This window comes from Crocuta crocuta, unplaced genomic scaffold (genome assembly GCF_008692635.1).
Source record: "Crocuta crocuta isolate KB4526 unplaced genomic scaffold, BGI_CrCroc_1.0 scaffold26, whole genome shotgun sequence".
NCBI lineage: Eukaryota > Metazoa > Chordata > Mammalia > Carnivora > Hyaenidae > Crocuta > Crocuta crocuta.
In genome coordinates this window covers 15933537-15956930 of record NW_027532249.1, presented here as the reverse complement: position 1 = coordinate 15956930, position 23394 = coordinate 15933537, and the positions used below count along the sequence as shown (strand labels likewise).

General features: G+C 42.1%; 1 protein-coding gene across 1 annotated transcript in view; it reads left to right on the top strand.

The window, feature by feature from the left end:
* The window catches only part of ZNF521 (zinc finger protein 521), a 237542-nt gene extending 216893 nt beyond the window's left edge, over positions 1-20649 (top strand). The window contains exons 4-9 of the mRNA XM_077778165.1: positions 6528-6659; positions 9538-9653; positions 15250-15391; positions 17472-17764; positions 18250-18294; positions 20545-20649. Of these exons, the coding sequence (XP_077634291.1) occupies positions 6528-6659; positions 9538-9653; positions 15250-15391; positions 17472-17764; positions 18250-18294; positions 20545-20649 (833 nt within the window). The remainder of the gene's footprint in view (positions 1-6527; positions 6660-9537; positions 9654-15249; positions 15392-17471; positions 17765-18249; positions 18295-20544) is intronic.
* Positions 20650-23394: the final 2745 nt, after the last annotated feature.

Here is a 23394-nt window from a genome sequence, read left to right as displayed (position 1 = left end):
TGGGTACAATGCAGCCTACCCCAGTTGAATCATTTCCTGCTCCAGCCCTGCTGATAATGAGAAGTTCAAGACAGGAAATAACAGTGTCAATATCAGTGGCTTTGCTTATAAAGTCCAAAAGCACCGTAGCCTTTAAGACCATTGGCCAAAAACAGGTAGTAACAGAGTTCAACGCAGACTTGCACCTTGTAAGACCCCTTGAAATAAAATTCCTGCAGAGACACATGGGATGCATATCATTTTCCTTTACTCGAGATACCAAAGGGTGGCACATGTGGATAGTCAAAGTCGAGGCACCTGGTGCTCATTTACTCCTACTGTCCCCAGTGCCCTGTCTCTCATATTGTGAGTCTGATGCTTGTATCCTGTATTCCTCTCTTGTGTGGCATAGAAACCCTGACAGTGGCAGACATTGCCATATTGCCAGTGAGAAAGTCCAAGAAGGTGCTAGCGTCGTCAGTCTTCAGGCAATGTTCGTTTTCGTGTTGAATTGTTCAAAAGGACAGGGCAGAGCTTTTTAACTAGTATAAGAAAAGGTCCGTGTAATGTTCAGCGCTCTCAAATTCTGCCTTACTTTGGGGGCTTAATGGCTAATCTACTGGCAGACTTTGAGGCCTAAGTAATACTCTCCGTTGCCAAATTAGCACCTCAGTGTGTTTGCGTTACAGTTGTGAAATATGTGCAGTATATAACACAACAAATTACAGTGGCCTGAGCACCGTGGAGCTCAAGAGATGTGGTGGCTGTGTGGATGGCAAATCACAGCACAGCCTGTCTATTTTTCTGCTCCTGGTTTCTAGGGTGAGCCACTGTAGCCGAGGGGTGAGTTTTGTCATGTATGGCTTTTCTTTGTTACTCCTCAGACCTCTAGCTTATAAATGTGTGCTTGGAAATGAACTCAGGGAAGAGGAGAAGCAGAGTAAAGGACTGGGGGTTGGGAATTGGTTTAGGGCATAGTTTTGTTGGATTTAAAAATATATATAAGGATATAGTGGTATACACGTTCGAACAGGAAAAATTACAGCTGCAGGGCATTTGATTCCTCTGTCTGGATTCCAAGGGCAGAGTTTGCTCCCACTCAGATCAGAGCTTTTAAGTATGGCCCCGGCCACATGATGATGCACCGAGAGGGGTTTGGATCTTTGGACTTTAGCCTATAGATTTATGCAGTGGAAGAGGCTGGAGGACCCTTCTGGCCAGTCTCGAGGGTGAATAAGAGAAGGAGGTCTACTTATAAACCGTTACAAATTGGTCCTCAGTAATGGCTGCCGTGTTGATCAGACGATATAAGGGGCCCCCCAGTGATTCCTGGGATAACAGCTGCGTGTAAGTCAACCACTGAACATTTGCTTGTGGCTGCTCTAGATTTTTGTTTTTATTGAAGGAAAAGGAGTATAAACATGGGACACACATTCTGGAGGCTGCTTAGCGGGTTTCTCTTGTTTAAAGCTTATATTGAAATGTCAGTGTCTAACAATTGTCATGCCAGAGCTTATGATTTGAGTTGTGCTTGAGCATCCAAATGGTAACTATTATTTCTTTTCTCCTACAAAGAGACTGCCAAACAGTTGTGTTGGTCCAGGTTTTATAAATTGGAGAGATAGAAATTATCATTCCCCTCTGAACTGGCCTCAGACAAACAGATTTTGTTCTTACAGCACAAAGTTTTGTAAATGATTATCACGTTCCCTACTAAGGCATTGAGGTGGTGTTGCAATTATGTATTCAGACTCGTCTCCTTTGAAACACTGAAGAGTGGAGTAAATATTTACATTAGCATCAGTGTCTTCTATGTAGACTTGATGCCTGTTAACATTTATGTTCGCGCTTAAATGAAGATTAACAAATGGAAGTAATTATTTTAGCTGAAATTTATATGCATGTGAAATTATTTCTCAATTATGCCCACACTGTCATTGGTCATGCTTTAAAGCAGTTGACCAGGACAGGAAGCCGCCGGCCTCCAACATGTTCTCAGGGGTGAGAGATTCACACGTGCCTTCCCTGACCTTGGACCCACAGTGCTGACCACACGCATGCTCCCCTCCACCCGTCCATAACAAACAGGGGTTTTCTGGAACGATGCGGGTTTATACTGAAAGGTCCATGGTCTTCTCATTCAGTTGACTGATCTGCGCTCTGATGTTTCCTTCTCCCTTTCCTTGTGCTAATTTCTGCTCTCTCATGTATTTGTTAGAATACCTTTCAGCCTCGTGTTTAGAACTGGGGTTTTTCTGTACTGCATAATATTGCTCATTTCCTGTGTAACGTTTTGACAATCAAAATTTTAGTGTGGCCATCAATCTTTATTAATAGGGTATGGAAAGGGTAGTGGTCTTAGTCTTTAACTTTCAAATTCACCTACAAAGACAAATCATGCTCACTGTGGAAAATCTAGAGACTGTGGAAAAGAAAAAAGGGAAGCAAAATCTAGAAATTTCATCCATAGATCTCATCCATAACTCAATAAAAAAAAAAAATAGGGCTGCACTAGCCTATTATATCCTTAATGGAATATTGTAATGGTTATTAAATCAATTGACTCAGAATCTCTTTTTAATAAATGAGTCAGACTGTATTATCCAATTACTGTCAGCTGCTACCTTTCCGGAGAGCAGAAATGGTTACTTTGATTGAATTTTTAAGCTTTTGGCACCTTTAGGAAGAAGAGGGATAAAAAGACAAGGTTCAAGTTGTGGCTTCCTAGGCAAAATCCTGCGCCTAAGGTTTAAGTTCACCTGAAATCGGAGGTGTTGATAGTGTCACCTCTTGAGCATCAACTTGAAATTAAAACCACAGTGTCACTTTACAGTTCCTTACTACCTTCCACCGGGTAGCAAGAAGAAAGGAAAGAAGCTCACTTTTGAAAGGAAACAGGGCTTACCTAAGGTAGATCCCCCAGTACTAAGGATTTTTTTTTTAGAAAATTCTTTGAGAACTAAGACACGACTCTTAGCCACATAATGCAAATAGAGAATGTATGGGAGCTGAGTTAAACGGAGACTCTGAATAAGGATAAACTTGTGAAATTCTTGTCATAAATACATTTTCTTCATTTCCCAATACTATCTCTACCCCGTTCGTAAGTTGAAAAGACTAAAATAGGTTCTGTTAACCAGCAGTAACAGTGCGCTGGGTCCTCTTATCATACACCCATCATCCATTTGACGCTGTGGAAGTAAGCAAGTGTAAGCATGGGGAAAGTGAGTAGGGAAGTCAAGAAAAGTGGGAGAAATGTCTAGATGTGTTCACGGTGTAGCTCGGAGCACACTAGCTTTTGCTTATCTATCATTTGCTGTGTAATAATTCAGATATATTTTCTGTCCTGCTCAAATAGCTAGGAAAAGTCACTTGTTGGAAGAGACCTCTAATGTAACTTAGAAATGAAAGGCAGTAGAACTCCAATGTCTTTTTTTTTATTTTCAATACTAAAAAATGTGCTTTAAACTGTAAACCATTCTGAAAATGCTGGAAGCTATTGTTATGATCATTGTTATCACTTAGTGCCTTCACCGAGTATGGGGTTCACGGCAACTAAGTCTGCACTAACCGTGTGTAAATGCTTTATCATTGTGTGACACCTTTTTGTGAATTCACATGACTAAATCTGGATTATATAATGCGTTGTGATGGAACATCTCTGTTCGTAGGATAGGAAACAAATAAAAATCGATGAAGACATTCTCCTTGTGTTCATACCCATGTATCTTTCTCTGCTTGTATTATTTATCCAAACAAAATACTCATACTCAAGAAAGAACATCACATTAAAGACCATTCTAACTTGCATAACTCACTTTGTGTTCATGCAACGGTCAGTCATTATTCCCAAGAAAGCCAACCAGGCTCACGTATATTACTTCGCAAATATTGCAAGGTCAAGAATTCCAGAACGACTGTGTATACTTGCTCATGCTGATAGGCTGCGTCTTGGTTCTTGTTTAAAACACATCATTTAAAGATGAAAGTAAAACTCCTGGTTACCTTCTAGTAAGAAAGGTAAGGCATGCAGCATCGAGGAAACAGAAAACATTTAAATTTGGCAAGTATTTCTGATGATCAAGTTACTGACCCAACTCCCTACAGTTTCTTAATATCTAAAATTTGGAAAATTTTTCGTGACTTTAGGATTAAGAAAAGAGAGCAAGAAAGGAACAGATGAAAACCCCTTGATCTTATATAATCCCTAAAGCTTTTTGTATAACCCCTTGTCATGTCAGTATGCACAATTAAACTCCTTCTTACATAATTATAATCAAGGAATTTACTGTGCCACCCAAATACAGAGTAGGTTTTTATCTCTTGTGAAATGTAGACAGTACTGGGTGGCTTAATTAGTGCTTTGCTTCTCTTTTTTATAAATTCCAATCCTCTGCTTCTAAAGACTCATACTTGTGTGAGAAGAAAGATTAGGAATACAAATAGAGTGATTTTACTCCTAGTTAGCTAATAATAATTCGCTTTGTAACTGAGCCTTTGGGTTGCCAGTAGTATCAGCTGGAGAAGGACTTACACATGCATGTTGTTTTGCATGAAAGGAAATACCTTTGGAGTAAAGACTCGTTGCCCGCATGGTATGAATACGTCTTTCACATTCTCTAGACCTGGAAGATCTGACACTAATGTTCCTTAATAACATTTTTAATCACTGCAAATAGGAGAAGATAAAAGTATAACTTGATAACAAGCCAGGTTAAATTGCAGCCTATTTGCCGTTACTCTGTCTGATAAGTCGTTTGGGAGTAATTGGTATATGCCAGAGCCTGTTTGCTAAGATCATGGACCTTAAGGACAGGGTGCCTGGAGTTAAGTTCTGGTCCACCAAGTATTGACCCGGTGCTCAGGGAAAAAAATCACTTACACTTTCTGGACCTCATTTTTTTCTCATCTGTAAAATGGAGCTAACAGTCGCTGTTAAATTAATGAATTTATATCTGCGCACTTAGAACAGCGGTGTCTGAAATGCAGAAAACACTCAATACATGTTAAGTTGCTCATTCTGGTGTACTGGTTTTCATTTCTTATCATTGCAAATTGAAATAAGCTGGACTAATTCCTAAATTTTAAGCTCTAGAAACATTTTAATGAGGAAAAAGGCAACCTAAAAATAATAGTGTCTATCGACAACAGAAACTCTTCCCGTTAGGTAGCAATTATTATTACATCGGAATATTTTTCTAAGATATCAAAGAAAAATCCAAGACTGGTCAAAACTTAGCATGGAGCTCGTAGAAATCCCTTCAGAGAAAGGCAGAGTCTAGATCACAGGGTAAAATTGATTGTCTTACAAAGTAAAAGGAACAATGAACTGAGAAGATATGGAGAACCAGGAATAGCCTGTAGAAAAAAGCACTTGTAGGATAAATTATAAGTATTAATAATATTTCAAAATTACCCAGAAACCTTGGGACTAGAAAAAGAAAGTTTGTGTCAATAGGAGTGTCACTAAAAACCTTATGGTTAGAAACAGAAATTTGTAGGGGCGCCCAGGTGGCTCAGTCGGCTAAGCATCCGACTTACAATTTCCTCTCAGGTTCATGCTGTGCTGACAACACAGAACTTTCTTTGGATTATCTCTCCCTCGCTTTCTCTGCCCCTCCCCCACTCATACTTGCTCTCACTCTCTCTCTCTCCAAATAAATTAATAAACTTAAAATAAAAAAGAAATAGAAATGTGTAGAACATTCTAGGTGAACTAGAGGAGAGACTTAAGGAAGAAGCTATCCATTTTCCGTAAGTCCATTATTTTAGGACTTTGGAAATACACAGCTATAAAATCATGATTGTGAAAAAGAAATGTCTTATCAGTGACATACTAATGATACTTTAAAAGCTTAACGAAATGCATTACCCTAAGATAAACTCTGCCTTCTGATTCTCTTTGGATTTTAAATTCCAGAAATATCTTACATTGATACAAATTCATAGGTAATATGAAATAAGAACCCAAAACCATATATGCTACTATATATTTATATTTGGTGATGGAAATAGTTTAATGTATGCAATTACACTTCTCTGTCAAAGGTATGATGTGGGGGCACCTGGGTGGCTCAGTCGGTTGAGCATCTGACTTCGGCTCAGGTCATGATCTCATAGTTCATGAGTTTAAGCCCCACATCGGGCTCACTGGTGTCAGTGCAGAGCCCGCTTTGGATCCTCCGACCACCCTCCCTCTCTGCCCCTCCCCTGCTTGCACTCTCTCAAAAATAAATAACACATTTAAAAAAATTTTTTTTTAAAGATGTGATATGTTTTGGGGTGCACTTGGATGGATGAGTCAGGTAAGCGTCTGACTTCAGCTCAGCTTATGATCTCGTGGTTCGTGGGTTCAAGCCCTGCATCAGGTTCTGTGCTGGTGGCTCGGAGCCTGGAGCCTGCTTCAGATTCTGTGTCTCCCTCTCTCTCCCCAACCCCTCGCCGGCTCACACTCTGTCTCTCTCTATCAAAAATAAATAAATGCCAAAAAATTAAAACAATAAAAGATATGATGTGTTTCAACTTTTCTGTTCATGTATTCTTAACAGATGAAGGACTGAACCATGAATGTAAGCTCTGCAGCCAGACCTTCGACTCCCCTGCCAAACTCCAGTGCCATCTGATAGAGCACAGCTTCGAAGGGATGGGAGGTACCTTCAAGTGCCCCGTCTGCTTTACAGGTAGGAAACTCTAGAGATCATGTCTTTCCTACCAAAGCATATTCCCACCGCCATGGCCTTTTATGGATAGGACTTCCATTCAATTTGGGGAGAAGACGCTTGATTTCTGCTTATTAGCATTATTGATTGCCACCCACTTAAAGACTCAAATGGGCAGGAATGTTAACTGTCAGGATGAGCAAATGGCATTTCAAGTTCTCTCGGAAGTTTGCACTTTTCCATTTGGAACATGGCATCCATGTTTTGTTCCCGGTGCTCCTCTCGATGTGAAAAGGTTATTAAGGCAAAGAGTGCGCGAAGCTGCTGCTTCATTGCAAGACGTCTGACTACAAGCGCAGCCGGGTTGCCAGCTCACATCTGTTACTTAAACTTGGACAGTTTTCTAACATTCCCCGTAAGAAAGAAGAAGGTAGTATTAAAACCCTCCCAAATTCCTTGAACTAGAAAACAGATTAGATGAACAGATTAGGTGAGACGTTTGTTTCCTATGAAATTGGATGTATTTTTAATATAAATTTACTCTTTTAAGAAGAAACTTTCATCGGATGTTTTGGCTCTGTAGTTTGCAGCAGCAGCAAAAAGGAAAAGAACCCAAAAATATAAAATGTAAAACAGAAACTGTAATCTGAAGCCCATGGGGTTGAGATATGATCACACGTACTTCTGGTACCCCCCCAATAGTGACAAAGTTATTTTGGAAAATCCTTTGTGATCATTTTGCATATGTCTTGAACTCAATGGTCAAGCCCCCTCAAGGCTATGTTCCCTTCTTATTTGTCAAAAAAAAAGAGCAAAACAAAACAAAAATATATCCTTCTCTCAAAATTCACTTGTTTGCAGAGCAAGATTCCAGGCATTGATTATTAATCTTTACTACATTCAGTCTATAGATTTCTGTCCTGTAACCAAAGAGAGGGGCCATGTTCACTGTACAGTTACTGCAAGTAGTACTTGAATGTGTTGAGGACGTTTGCCTGTGAAGCTCTTTCTTTCAATAATTCCATCAACCACTCCTTTTGCAACTGTCTGTTGTTATTCTTTCATTTGTATTTAAATATATATATTGGGTTTGAGGGGGGTGCTTTTTTAAGTATTTTAATTTGTCTTTTTAAGTTTTTATTTAAATTCCAGTTAATTAAGATACAGTGTAATATTGGTTTCAGGTGTACAATTTAGTGATTCAACATTTATATACATCGCCCGGTGCTCATCACAAGTCCATGCCTTAATCCCCATCACCCATCTAGCCCATCCCCCTACCCGCCTCCCCTCTAGTAACCACCAATTTGTTCTCTGTAGTTAAGATAAATATAGGGGTGCCTAGGTGGCTCATTCGGTTGAGCGTCCGACTTCAGCTCAGATCATGATCTCACAGTTTGTGGGTTCGAGCCCTGCCTGCGTTGGGCTCTGTGCTGACAGCTAGCTCCGAGCCTGGAGCCTATTTCAGATTCTGAGCCTCCCTCTCTCTCTGACCCTCCCCTGCTCATGCTGTCTCTGTCTTTCTCTCGCGGAAATAAGTTAAAGAAAAATAACATTTCAAAAAAATTTTTAAAAAGATAAAAATATATATTGTTATATTTTTACCATAGCATAGTATTTATCTTAAGATACAAGAGTCAGGAGTCTGGGTTCTTTATAAAAGCTCATGGTCAGTCTTTATAAGGAAGACTGGGTCACAAACCTCATGATGAGACCCCTAATAAAACAGTTATTTCATGTTGTAGCCAGAAGCCTCATAACATATGCTAAGTTATATGGAGATCAGTTGCAAATCTGTATAAAAACCCCATTTCTTTTTGTTGATGTAGGGAAGAGACATAAATGCATTAATCATGAGGTGTCTGCATTTTCTGTGCTGACAGACCCGAATTGTTCCAGTGTATCTTGAAATAATTTTAGAAATAACAATTAAAAAAAAAAAAAAGACCTTCCAATATAAAGCGTGTTAGGTGGGAGCGAAGAAATCTGAGTAGTTTTTTAAGGTAATGAGAAATGTGATTAAAATGTATGACTCACAAGAACAATATTCTAATATTTTAGGTTGGCTGGCAATTAGAATAATTTTAATGATTAGAGTGGAGTCAAAGTCAAATGCCAACATCTTTAATAAATCCACTCCCTGCCTATACAGATTAATATTGTAGACGCAAACTTTTTTAGGTCACAGTGCACCAGGCATCCATCAGAAGTCAGTTCTGCCAACCCAAACACTGCCTCTGGCATATACAATTTAATTATTAATAGTATGTCTCCTAGGTAAACTGTTACACAGTCTTAGGGCCTTGTTTTGTAGTCATTAAAATTGAACATGTTTATATTATTGAAACCCTTGCATTCAGTGTGTAGGCTGAGTTGATCTTAAAGTATCCAAGAGAATTTACCTGCCGTTCTGTTTCACATTTATAGACAGTGCCCCAGAGTAGCTGTGGGATATAATTTTTAGCATTAACACATTTAAATAGAGAACGGTTTGCCAGCTATAACTTTAGGCAAACACAATAAGCAGGGTTTGGGCATCTATGATTTCTTAACCTGTGGGTTGCTGAGAAATAAGAGCCCTTTCTGTTCAGACGGGGCTGTGCATTTGACAATTTTCAGCTTTATTTTTAAAAGATTTATAGGGAGCAAGGCCTCGATAAACCTTTACTTTGGAGCTGTTTGGGTTGAATTTGGTGCTTGGTGGAGTGCCTCTTAACAAAAGCCGGGGACCCGAGCGTGAGCAAATGTGACTCGGCCCTCCCCGGGGGTCTGGCAGTAGTCGCACCCAGAAGGTGCATCGTTCAGTCTCCTCCGCCTGGGTCTGTTCACGGGGAGTCATCGACTGAGGGCGTTTTGGAAAGAAAATAACCCAAGGTTCACCAGCCTTTTCTCATTTCAGTGTTTGTTCAAGCAAACAAGTTGCAGCAGCATATTTTCTCTGCCCATGGACAAGAAGACAAGATCTACGACTGCACACAATGTCCACAGAAGTTTTTCTTCCAAACAGAGCTGCAGGTAATGTCCCCATGAGGAGAACGGGGATTGAACTCAGTTGCTCTTCTTATAGGAAACAGGGGCATTTTAAATCTGGATTCATGGTATCACTCACCCTGGGCCACCATGATGCTCTGCGCGTATTGGGGCAAAGGGAAAATTAGAGGCTGGATTAACAGACACCAAAGTAATTTTGCCTCTGGCTGCTGTCAATCATGAAAAGAACTAGAACAGACCTATAATTGGACCTTCTGACCCAGTGTGATAGGCTGAGGGGTCAGGTTTATTGGGCTATGGGATCATTCACCTCACTGTCATGGCCCATTCTCCCCAATCCTGTTTTATTCATGTTCTGTTCCCAGTGGACTCCAAGCTGGATGGATGTCCAAGTTATTGTTGTCCTGAGGGGCTTGAAATTGGAAGGGAGAAGGGAAGAGGAGGAAGGAGCTGGACTCCTGTCCAGAATGTTTCCTCCATTTAATGGAGTAGAATAATTATTACTTATTAACAGCCTTATAGTTAAAATTTTCGGTTTAGCCTTGAGCGTCCCACTCGCTAGGTATATGACTTTGCACTGGTCCACAATGTCTCTTGAACCTCGGATATGAGGAAATGACAGACAGGTGTAACACTTATGGGGTTGTTGTTAGGTAACATGAAGTAATAGGTCTGAATCTCAGGTTCAGATTATAAAATATAATACAAATAATTTGGTTGGTTTTATTACTCTTAGCAATAGACTAGAGGTTAAAATATGGGTAAGAGACCTGGATTCTATCTGAGAAATGTTACTTATTCTGAAAGGAAAATAATTCTCATTTTTTCCTGCTACTTCACCTGAAAAGTGGGCATAATACTTATCCTTATTTTTCTGATGAAATGATATGAGTAGCATGTTTTTGTTAAATTTCGTTGGTGCCCTTGGAGGAGAATGGGTTTGAGCTTAAAATTATTTTGTTATTATGAGCATTATTATTAACAGTGATTAATAATAAACTTACTTAGCCTGGATGGGGGGGAAGGGGTAATTATTTTTTGGCGCTGAATCCCTTAAACCAGGTCTGGTGGAAGCAGGCACTCAGAGTCCCCCGCCCCCTGCCACCTCCCCACGCACACTTCTTAATTTTCCATCCTACACTGTGGACCCTGGGACAGCTTTGTACCTCTTTGGACTCTGGGGAAGCCAGATTTATGTGAATTATGTGTCAGAATCAGAACTATACAGCTTATCATCTGTCATTCTATAAGTAAACAAATAGCAAATTATGGAGGTGAAATTTTTAAAAATGGAATAATGGGTGAACCCATTGTCATAGTGCTGTCAGTGGACTGAAATTAAAGTTGCTATCTTACTTTTTATCACTTCTAAATAGATTTCTACTCTGTCACATCTGTTTGGGAATTGAATATAGGAGATTGACCAAGTTAGACTGTTGCCACAAAGTATATCTTCTTAACACAACGTAAATTTTTGTTTGAAAACATATTCTTACTGCAATAGGTTTCAAAGGAGAAGTCATTTGGGTTTGTATGGCTGTGTAAAGGATATGGCCAGTACACCTGGCGATAACTTAATTGGCACGTAAACTGTGGAGCAGAATTAATAATAGCTTAAAATCAAAGTTGTAAAATTCTATAGAGACCGACTTCTTTCTAATGTTCTTGAAAGAAGTTTGCAACAAAATTGCACTTTTGTGTTGCGTTCATAGATTTCTAATACAGCTAACCTGGTGGTAAGACTTCGGTTGGTGTTTTTCATTAAAAGAACCCAACACTATGGCTGTAGTAGCCCGTAGCCCTCCATAGCACAGACAAGGCTGAGCAATTAAACACATCCTTCAGGACTCCAGGCTTCTTTTACAGTATACTTTAGGGTTTCGTGAAACATGCAGTATTCATTCTTTTCTACAATTAGTATAGACCTGTGGCTTTCAAATTCTTTGATCTCAGAATGCCTTTACACTTAGAATGATTGATGACCCCCAAGGGTGATGATTTGTGTGGGTTATTACCTATTGATATTTCCATATTAGAAATCAAACTTGAGAGATGTTTTAAACACAAGAATACACACACATGTGATTCTACTAGCTGTCAGAGAGATGATGTCATCACTTAGCACTTGTCAAGTCACCTCTAGGAACTCCACTGTACGCTCATGAGATAATGAGGGTGTAAAGGACAAATAATGTCTTAATGCCACTGTGAAAATAGTCTTGACATAACGACCCCTTGAGAGGATCTAGGAGAGCCCAGAAGTCCCTGAGCCACACTTTGAGAACTGTTAGTATAAAAGATACAATAGAAAACACACAACTCTTCCTGCGTCTTTAAGATCTTAAAAGGCCAACCATGTCTCAAAATATTCTTGACTCATTCATTCAAATTGTGAGCTGGGCCACAATAAGACGTATTCCATAATCCAAAGCTGTGAGCACTCTTTTTCGAATCCCATTGCCCAGAATCATACATCTTTGGTCTTGATATGAATACCCAGCTTCAATATGTGCATCATCCCTTAGATAACAGTTGTGGTAGTCAGCATGTGATCATTTTTACAAAGCCAATATCAACAGTCATTGAAATATCTATGTAAGCCTGTTTTCTAAGTCCAGAGTAGTAACCGTGGCTTTTGGTTTCAATGCATTAAGAAAAATGGATTAGAGTTACCTTTACTTTTTTTAGTTTTGAGAGTGTTTGGATTTTTATGCTTCACCCTCAGGGGTTCACAGTCCCATACATTTGCTTTCATTACCCAAATTAGCTTTACATCTGGGCTTAGAGGATAGAATTAATGTAATTTTTAAAGATTGATTTCTTTCATTTCCTGCATGAAAAGTGGGTATGGTAAGTGTGCCAAAACCATAATAGTTTTGTTAATTTCTAGAATGAAGGGGAAAATTGACTGAGATTAAGGTAACAATAGAAAATAAGATCGGTAACCAAAATAGTAAGAGTGGAAAATGACAAATGAAGCCATTGTATCAGCCCACTGTAGTTCATGCCGTGGTATGTAAAATAAGTGTAAAATCTGAAATTGACATATATGATACATACCACTTGAACTCATCTACTTTTTTGTGCCACTGAAGTCAAGAAAGGCAGACTTTTCATAAGAGGTGATGAAACGAAATGCCCAAGAACTGAAATCCTATTGGAGATTGCAAGCATATAGTTTATTGGACTCTTCTATCAGAGTGAGAATACTAGGGTAAGTCAAGGATGGGCATTTCAAAATGGCTCCATGACATAACAATGGTTTGTCTTTCAGTGGTGCCTACATGATTTCATGAGCATAAGTAATTTACATTTTTTACACTGCTTATGCCCAGTTAAAAACATGAAAGCATTTGTGTGTGATTAGAAGTGCTTTGTTGGGTATAAAAGTATGTACCCAACGTACACACACACACACACACACACACACACACACACACATACACACACACACGGGAGTATGTTATTTTCATTGATATTTGCCTACAACTCCAGTCAGAACTCAGACAGTTTCTCATTATGCACTGTCCATCTTCAGGACACGGTGATTCAGACACCTTCTTTTGGACATCACAGACCACAATTCGTTTTTTAATTAAATGAGACAAAACCTCCACTTCTATGGCAAACTCAATCTAGGTCACACCTTTTGCCAGCATGGAAGGTGTACTCTTCACATGACCCCTAAACCGTCCTTACCAAAAGTTTTCATTCCAGCTTAGAGATATATAATCATTATTGGCAAGATAGAGTCTTTCTTTTTTGGTAGAGCTTTCTGTCACTTTTGCAAGCAATTCTAATCTCTTTCTACCTCGCCTGCTGGTGGGGAAGATGTGCCTTGGAATAAAAGTGCATCATTTGAACTAAATGAACATTTTGTTATTTTAAAATCAAATGACTATATTGAATGTTTCACATGTTTTCCTAATAGACCTCTCAAAACTTTTTCTGCAGCACTTAAGGAAGCTGCTTTGAGCGAGGGATGGTCTGGTCCAAGAATAATATCCTACAATGCATATTTGTATCCAAAGTGGTTTATACAGGTGTGAGCAAGTGGTGTGTTTGTAAAAATGCTGCTGAATAGGCCACTTTCTTTCAATACAGTAATTACTCTTTAATTGGTGCCTCTAGAAAAGCTACCATTCAATAGCAGTGATCAAATCATCCTCTTCCAGTGTGTCCCCGTAGAAAGTTCCATCAGGCATCATGTTATGAATGCAATGAATGTAGAGGGAATTCCAGCAGGAGGGAGAGAGGGAATGGGCCTGGGTGAACTTCAGGCTCTGAGATTCTGGTACTTGAATTCGTTTGGAATCAAAGGTTATTTTGATGTGCAGCCCTTCCCTCCTTGAGCTCACAAATGCAGTGTTTTCCACATTGGAAAGGCACCTGACATTCTGAGGGATACACTGTGATTTTCGGGTAGCACTTCTTTTTCAATATGTAACCATCTCTTCAGCTATTTTTCTTCTCAGATCACTGTTCCACCAGATCCCCTCATCTGGATGCATATTTTTCATACCACAGCTTAACTAGTGCTCAAGTTGTACAGTCCTGTTTGTGCGAGAAAAGGATGTAGCAGCACATAGGATGGGCCGTAAAAGACAACAATACAGCGTGGCCATGAAGCTGCTCCACGGGTCACTGGGTCACTTGCTAACATAGCTCTTTCCTTACTAGGCTTTTAATCAATTTAATCCAAATCTGTGTCTCAAGTTATTAAATAATACATGATGAGGGGCGCCTGGGTGGCTCAGTCGGTTAAGCATCTGACTTCGGCTCAGGTCATGATCTCACAGTTCGTGGTTCAAGCCCCACATTGGACTCTGTGCTGACAGCGCAGAGCCTGGAGCCTGTTTCAGATTCTATGTCTCCCTCTCTCTCTGACTCTGCTCACGCTGTCTCTCTCTCTCTCAGAAATAAATAAAAATATTAAAAAAATAAATAATACATGATAAGACATTTAGGAGTCATAGTCAACATCACAAGTGTTGTGCTATTTACTACCATCGTCCCCGGTGCCATTATCAATTAAGGAAGATATTTGTTAATTCGGCTATTTGTAAAGCCATCACGTCATCCTTTTACATCAGCCATGGTCCTAATCACTCTATGACATATCAAAAATAATTAGAAATCTGTCACATTTATAGTCTCCTAGAACAGATAAGATAATGCAAATGATTAAACATTATATGAGCTAATATGTAATCAACGGTTATAAGTATTCCAAAAGAAGATTCTTATTCTCCAGCTGGGAGACTCAAGAAAGACCTCATGTGGGACGCATTCAAGCTGCTTCTGAAGGATGGAAGTGATTCTGATATCTGTGGTTATGGGAGAGTTAGCCACCCATAAAGTCTCAAATGATTAGGAGTTTAAAAAATAGTTTTCATGAGACTTTTTTTTCATTTGTTTTAATGTATTTCCAAGTCTCTATAGGCAGCTTAGTACCAGGGAAAGAGCATGAGTTACAGAGAAAAGTCACCAGAGTTTGATCGACAGGGTCACCATCGCTTAGAAGCTATTATTGGCTGTGGGCTTCAGTTTGATCATCTGTACAGTGGGCCCGTAGGCAACGACAAGGCCTCACACCTAACTCTCGGGATCGTGGTGACAGTGCAGCAGCATAGGCGACACTGAGCACTCCATGCAGGGTGTGGAGCAAGACAGGCACTGGACAAACACTGGCTCCCCGGCCCTCTCCCTGCTCACTAGTGCTGACCTGAGTAAACCAAATCAAGTGTCACCATCACTCAGAAGTAAAACTTCTGGGGGCGCCTGGGTGGCTTAGTCAGTTGGGTGTCCTACTTCAGCTCAGGTCATGATCCCACAGTCTGTGAGTTTGAGCCCCGCCTTTGAGCCCCTGTCAGCTGTGCTGACAGCTCAGAGCCTGGAGCCTGCTTCGGACTCTGTGTCTCCCTCTCTGGCCCTCCCCGGCTCACATTCTCTCTCTCTCTCTCTCTCAGAAAGAAAGAAACACTTAAAAAAATTTTAAAACCAGAAATGAAATTTCTGTCTCAGGTAGGTCAGAATTTTCCTTAGTTCTCTGCTCTAGTTCTACCGGAATAATTTCCCAGTTAATCATAGCTTGACATAGTTTCGTGTTAATTGGTTTCCAGGTAAAAATTCCCATTTTTAAACATTCCTCTTTTCCAAGGGATGAAAGAATCTTGGGCTTTTTTCTTACCTTTTTTCTTTTTAGCATATAACCATAAAACAAAACATTTATATTTGCTTTCAGAAACGTATTCCAAAGCAACCTGGCCCTTCTCTCCATACACACCAAATGAAGGACCTATAGCCCAAACAAAAAGTTTTATCTTCTTCCCCCCATCAAAGACAAGGTGGGATCTGGGTGTGAAGTGGGGAGTGGGGAGGGGGGAGGTTCGCTCTATTTGTTGTCACATGTTTCTCTGAGTAAGGCCAGTCCTCCTTTGCAAACAGGAAGAAGGGAAAAGGCTTCGTTTAAAGCTGTAAGAAATGCCCTAAAACTATTTTGCCTCGGATACTCCTCACGACCCTTTTGTGTTTTTCAGTNTCTTTAAGACGCACACCCTGCCTTGCTTCTTATCCTATGGCCTTCCCCGAGGAACCCCAGACTGGAAGATTTGCTCATCACCATGTCTGGGCCTCCCGTAGCTGGGCTCCAGAGCCATCCCCTGGGAGAATAGCCCATGTGGGGAGCGTACTTCCTGCCTCTTCCTGGGTGGCTCAGGCTTCCTGCTACCTTAGCTCTCTCCCCTCGGATCCTTTGGACCTCTGTGTGTCTCTCATTCTTGGGGCTGAAATCGCAGCCACATAGCCTCAGGGATCTCAGGAGCGTAAATTGTGTCAAGTGAGCATGTGGGTCTGGAACTGGTCTGTTTCTCCACCACCTCATTTCTCTGCTTTGTGGGCCTGCGGGGCTTTTGAAGTAAATTGGTGCTACACCAACTTCCACTTAATTTGCTCAGTGGTTAAATTGATCTATCTCTTTTATTTGATCGCATCTCCAGGAACTGAATCATTTGCATTGATTTATTGATTGGTGCTATGTTTTCACCATTACTTTTGATCACTTTCAGCTGTTAATATTGGATAATTCAATCAGGATTGATTGGCCTTACCATTGAAGGCAGAAAGTTAATCATATAGGACAAAAAAATAGGACATGGCTAGCCTCAGTTTGACTGTTATTCATTCTCTCTCTCTCTCCCTCCCTCCCTCCCTTCTTCCCCATCCCCTCTCTTTCCTATTACCTATGCCGTGGCACAAAGCTAAGGTTTTTCTTGAGCAAAGAAGGGAGTTTAAAATTTTATAGCATTCACAATGCATCTAAAGACGAGGTAGCTTTATTTTGCTCTTTTATAAAACCGCATCTAGAAATTAAGCAAGCGTACAGAAAGATAGATAAGCATGATTGTCACAATGAACTCATTTGGACTAAATGAGTAAATGCATTTTCAATTACCCGTTTTGTACCAATAAATGCCTAATCTGCGTGTGCATGCTTGGAGGCACAACGTGGGCTCACCTTTTTCTAAATCTGGCCCTCACTGCTTTACCATGTGTCCTGCTAGTCAAATGTTCAAGAATCGAGTGGCTAATATGACTGAAGTAGAGGCAGCAGAGGTGACAGCAATAAGCTAAAACCACCTTATTTACATCGGAATCGCTTCCACAACACCCCAGCTCAGGTTTTAAAAATTCTCCATCCATTAATTTCTTGATGTTCATAGCAATGGCTGGTTTTTGCTATTAAAAGATGGAGCACCACCTCCTCGTTCTAGGACTCGTTCCCTCCTCCAACAGCCCTGTTGTTAGCGATCTGCCATTACATTATTTTTTTGTCTGGCCCAGAGTTGACGACAGATGGCCATCTCCGAGCTGCCATCAGTGCGACTTTATGGAGCATCCAGCTAGGGTGTACTGAAGAGCACTGTGGCCAGTTCCACAGCCCCCTCCCTCCCCACCCCCTGGAAATGTTCATCACCTCTGCCACGTTCTGCCTTGGCGGGGCTTTGCTGGCCCTGCCACCTTCTATGTCGCCAAGACAGCCTGCCACAGCGCCAGAAGATCTGCCTCCTTTAGGAACGAGAAGCCGCAGGCCTGACTCTCCTCTAAAGACAGAGCTCAGGCTCACCATGCTTGTAGTGCGATCCTTTGGAGGGACCTGGAAATCCAAATTCCTAGAACATTCTGCCATCTAGAGAGGCACGTTCAATTCCCACTTAGGTTCTGATTTTAGATGTTTGCGCCACACACAGACAGACCAGCTTCCTCCCATTAGCAGAGACAAAATGCCAAGAATAGACCCTTTGTGTTTACAAACTTTTACCCAACTCTTGGAAAACACCACCTCCAGATCCAACTGTTGTGACAATTAGAGAAAGAGGGATGGTAATCATGGACTTCCACTATAAATCCCCTGAAATGAGCGAAGAATTCACTGCAGCACCTCCTGATCCATCGATGTGGCGATCCGTCGGATAGCCACACGAAATGAGCTGTTGCTGCACATTTGGAGAAAGATTGATAGGCTGCTCTTGATCGAGTTTGCTAAGGCAAGGCAGCTTCTGAGCCAAGCGTGTATTTTAAGAGGAATTCACATTTGTATCCTTTATTGTTATATTTGCAGCAAATCTACAGCTCGGAACAGGCTCTGCCCTGCAGCTATGAAAGAGTAAGTTCCCCTTATTGGAGAGAGAGCAGTGTTCTGTAAAAGCCTGAGATGTGGCGGGCGAGATGAATAGTGCTTAAAAGCAGTGCTCGCTTGCGGTGCTGTCATTTAGAACAGCAACTCCAAGGCTTTAAACGGGAGTGAAAGGCAGGGTAAACGAGTCCTTTAAAAACGGTGAAATTTTAAACTGCCTAAAATAACAGACCTCCTTCATTGATAACTTCATTGAATGAGCAAGTGGGGGAACTAACCAACTGGGCAGGAACTGCCTTCCAGTAAGGAGAGGAGAAGGTGCACGAAAGAGAGGCTCTTCCCCAGGTACCCAGGATGTCTGGGAGGAGGGCATCTTTCTTTCGTGCCCCCTCCCACTTTGATTCTATTCTCCCAGCTGACAGAAGACCACCTCCCACTGGAAACCCGAATCACCCGTGAAAGGTTCCCTTTTCTGACATTGCCAAAACTTAATTTCATAATTATCTGACTTACACCACTGGGCACATCTGCTAAGTTTGTGTGCCTTCTAGACACATAAAAGGCTACCGGGATACCATTAAATATCAGCAGTGAGCTTTGCTGTGCTTTGAGTTTATAAGGGTGAAAGGTGATTGGGCAGGAAAATAGAACAGTCTATTTGCTGTGAGCCAGGCGCTAAGACCTCACTCCCATACTCAGTTATAATTCATGATGGTACTGGTGGGAAGCCCTCATCCCTCTGTGGAGTTAATGCATCTCCACTGAAGCCTGCTGAGAGCACCCTGCGTCTCCGCCCACCATCTGTGCCTTCGCTTGCAAGCTTTCCTTCCCTCTTTCTCACTCTTTCCTGAGATCTCTGAAACGTTGTCAGGCCTCTACTGCTTTGTAAAGGTGGCTCTCCAAAATAGGACTGTCATTGAACTAGGAGAAGAGCTGGAAGGGACGCATTATGGTGTCGTTTAAAGTCTCATTCAGAAAATGGACAGGGAGGCGGCAATTGCTTTAACCCAATCGCGGACTCCGGGAGCCCGGGATGTGCTGCCAGTCACCGATTGGTAAGGGGCACCCATGGTCTGAGCCCGGCGGGAGGCCAGGGACGTCAGACAAGGTGTGCCTTGTGATGAGAGTCACGCCTGTCCTGAACCTGAGTTCAGAGTCCAGAGTCAGATCTGAGAAGTGTGCGTGCCCTCTGTCCCATGGCTCAGGCCAGCCGGTGGCGGGAGCGCCAACCCGGTCCCCACACGCAGCCCCATCTGTGATGTGACGCCCCCCCCCCCCACTCTGAGGACCAGAGCCAATGCCTCGGGGCTACGGAAGCCTCAGCTCGAGCTGACCTAAGTCTGGGCTTTGCAGAACCCCACTTACACACGCCGGTGATCTGTGTGGTGCGTGCTAGCCACCTTCTGAAGTGGGATGAGCAGCAATGCCCAGCTCCCAAACTGGCAGAGCCCCAGAGCAGGCAGAGAGACTTGTTCCCTGCCTGTGCCATCCCCCTCGGGGGGCCTCCCGCCCCACTCCCCGCTCCCACCCTCTGGGCAGAGCCCAGAGGGTGACCGGACAGGCGGGCACAGCCTGTTAAAACAAAAGATGAAACCGCACCTCCCCGTTCACCGCAGACCCAGGATTAATTTGTAATGTTTCACAATCTGTGCTCTTAACGTAGCCTGTTGTTCGTACTCCTTTTTAAAAGATAAATCAAATTCAGGCCTGAAATACCAGTGTATGAATTTAACAGATGTGATGCCATGGGGGACCTACTGTGTTATAAACTGCAGAAATGGCCTTTTTATGCCTCAGACTTGGGCTTATTCCAAAGAGGCTTTAGGACTACAGCAACGGGGTGAGAGGTCCCACATGAAGACAGTAGCACCCACACGTAATTCAGCCTGTGTGTAATTGGTTCAAAAATCTCATCCTGATGTCTGGGTGGTATTACATCGCCTCCCTCACCCTCCGAAGGGAAAGTAGGGCACAAACGGCCGTACTCACTGTCCAGGTTTTCCTGGGTGAAAGATCACTTTGAGATGACACAGCTGAGTAGTCAGCCTGAAATCCTGGTTGGTATTTTATTAATTTTGCACCAAGATAAATCCTGAAATTCTGACAAACTCCATGACAGGTGAAATTCCTTCTCGCAGTATCTGCTCAGCAAGAGGCTGCTCATTTCATTCTGTTCCGAGGCAGGCAACAGGAGGGCAGCTTTATAATCAGCCCTCAAAGGACCCCCAGCCGCCCCAGAGTCTCGGGCTGATTGAATAACTCCTGGGCCTCTTCCCCTAGGCCTCCATCAGCGGGGGTCCTGTGGAAAGCAATCTCCCGCAGACTGGCACTGAAGTGAGCTTTAAACCACCATTTTCTGCTCTCCAGAGGAGCCTGGAGTACTAAAAGATAGATGGGCTGCAGATATTTTATGAGAAACTGTCAGAAGAAGAGCAGAGTAAATGTTTTTTTTCTTCTCCTTCTTTGAGTCACACACTACATCACTGTTGAATTTCTCCCCAAATCTTTTACATGTAAAGTAAGAAATTAATTGGTGGCTAATCTTTCATTCCCCCTCCTCCTTCTTCCTGGTTGTCTTCCTCCTCTCTCTCTCTCTCTCTCTCTCTTTTTTCTTAAATATTCACACAGAGGCCCTTTGCTTAACCACAGTTGCAGAAAATCAGTACCATTTGCAATGAAATATTTATAACGACAGAATGAAAAATTGGATTCATTTTCTGGACTGTAGCCGAACAGTCTGCAACTTTGCACGGCGTTGTTTAGCATCTCTGATTCCTCCCTTCCGTTGGAGTCTTTTTCGAAAACATGCCACATGTACACTTACCTATGCTTTGGAGGGATGCCTTCCAAAACACAGAACCCATTTCGACTCTTCAGAAAAAAAATTAGGGGAGAAAAGAGCGTATTTCTTCTGTGCTGCCGCTGGTGGGGAAGGGGGGCGGTGGGCGGACTCGGCTGTGGTCCTCAGAATGGTAGAGAGGATGAACCTGGACGAAAGGAAGAGTGCTGGCTTTTCAGGGAGGGCATGGAGAAGTTTATAAGGAATACAGAGACAGTCTGGTGTGCACTCTGTCGCAGAGTACAAGCAGCAATCAGCAGGCCCCAGCATCTGGGGGCAGATTTATAGGGGGAAATGGGAAGGCAGAATGGAGGTGTGAAATATACATCGGCTATCAGAGCTCACCTTCTTTTTCTCCCTTTAGTGTCAGCTGCATATGCTTTCCTTTCCACATGACCCTCATAGTCCGAGCTGCTTTCTTTTTAACCAGGGTTGATTATTGCTTTTTTTTTTCTTTAAGAAATGAAAGACCAAAGGATTCTTCTAGAACAGTCCAGCGCTATATTTCAAACAAGTGCAACTCTACAACAACACATTCATTCTTATGACAGAACCGGATTAAATTTATAGCAAGGTGCCTGTGAAGTCAGTTTCAGTCTACCAAACAAGTTTTCGCTTTCCTCTCCACAGACGGGCCAAAGGAGCCGGCCCATGCCCCCTTCCTTCATTGTAGGAGTCTAACAAGGGATGGGTTCCCCTGCTAACAGGGTCCCCTCAGGCTCCCGTGCCAGCCCTGTGAAGTGATCTCTCATCCCTCCCCTTTTGAAGCACTGGGTTGAATTAGTTGGTGTTGTTTTGCTGGTTTTATCAAGAATACAAACAAACTTCAGGTCTCATGCACTGAATTTGCATCATGCATTGCCAACTCCATGAGATCAATAATCCATATTTTATTGCACAATAAAAGCTGCCTGTAATTGAATTAGCTCATTCATTCCGTCTGATTAGCCGTATTGTATTCATGGAGAAGAAAAATAATAGAAACCTACCTTCACCGCTACACTGCATTATATGAATGTAAAAGAGCTGTCAGCACCATAAAACATCTTCCTAAAGATGTAGAGCATTAATGTCAGTGTTTGTTTATCCTAGGAATGATAGGAATCACATGACACTGCATCTTTTTTTTTTTTTTTTTTTTTGGTTTTCACATCTATGGTGTCAATCTATCTGTCCACTGGTCAGCCCGACGTGAGTGTCCAATAGCAAGTCTCTCTTCTGAGCCCACTGCCCAGTTCGGAAAGAGAGTTGGGATAACGTCTTGTGTGATGTGCCTTTGCAGAGATTGACCTTAAGAGATTTACCCTGAGGTCATTACCTCTTCTCCATCATGGGCTGACTATCATCTTCACCAGGTTGGAGTGCTTGCTCTCTTCCCTTTGACACAGAATCCCGGCCCAAATTCAGACACGAGTATTGAGAAACACTGAACAGGAAAGGGGTCATTCGTTACTGGGATCTCAAGATCTCAGGGTGTAGTACAGCTTATGAGTGACATGTGTGTCTCAGAGGTTTAGAGCTTTTCAACAGGCTTCTCACTTTGTCTTTGCATTACAGCCCCTCCCCCCCCATAAAATGATTTGGAGAAATATGCTGACAGTTAGCATGAAATGATGGGTGTTCTGACACAAACTGCATTGTAGCTTAGAAATCTAGCCGGAAGTTATTTTACTGTAGCATTTCCTTGACTCTTTGATTCAGAGGAGAGAACGAATTTTCCTTGAAAGTGCATGTTTTAGGATGTGACAATAACTTTTCTCCAGTGCCGTGCATGGAATTGGGCAGATTGTTTCCACTTAGCCCTTATGACCGCTTTCTTTCTTGAAGACCGAGGTTAAGGGGGGAATTTTTTTTTTTTACGTTAGTTTTTCAACAACTTAGGAGAGTCTGAAATACACACCCTGGCAAATGGAAACTGTAATAGTGTGCATTCAGAATCAATCTCCCCTCCACAGACGGGGAAAGGGACATTGAATGGTGTTCATTTATGTAGTGCCAGATGTATTTCTGCATGTGACGCGACTTGCCGAACCGCTTTGAGAGATTTCCAGTGTTATTAAGCAGACTCTGAGGAGCAACAGGCCTTGTGACAGAAGTAAGGAGCCGTGTGGCAGAAGTCCTTGTTGGTAGGAAAGTGGCGCGTCAAACCCGGCCATCAGCAAGAGAAGCGCCCAAACGCAGGCTTCATTTTAATATCCCAGCTAACAACTCTCTGGGAATATTTCGCTTCCTCTTGTCCAGCTCCTTCTGTGTTGTGGCTGGTTTGCATTTGTGTTTGAAGTGCCAGGCGG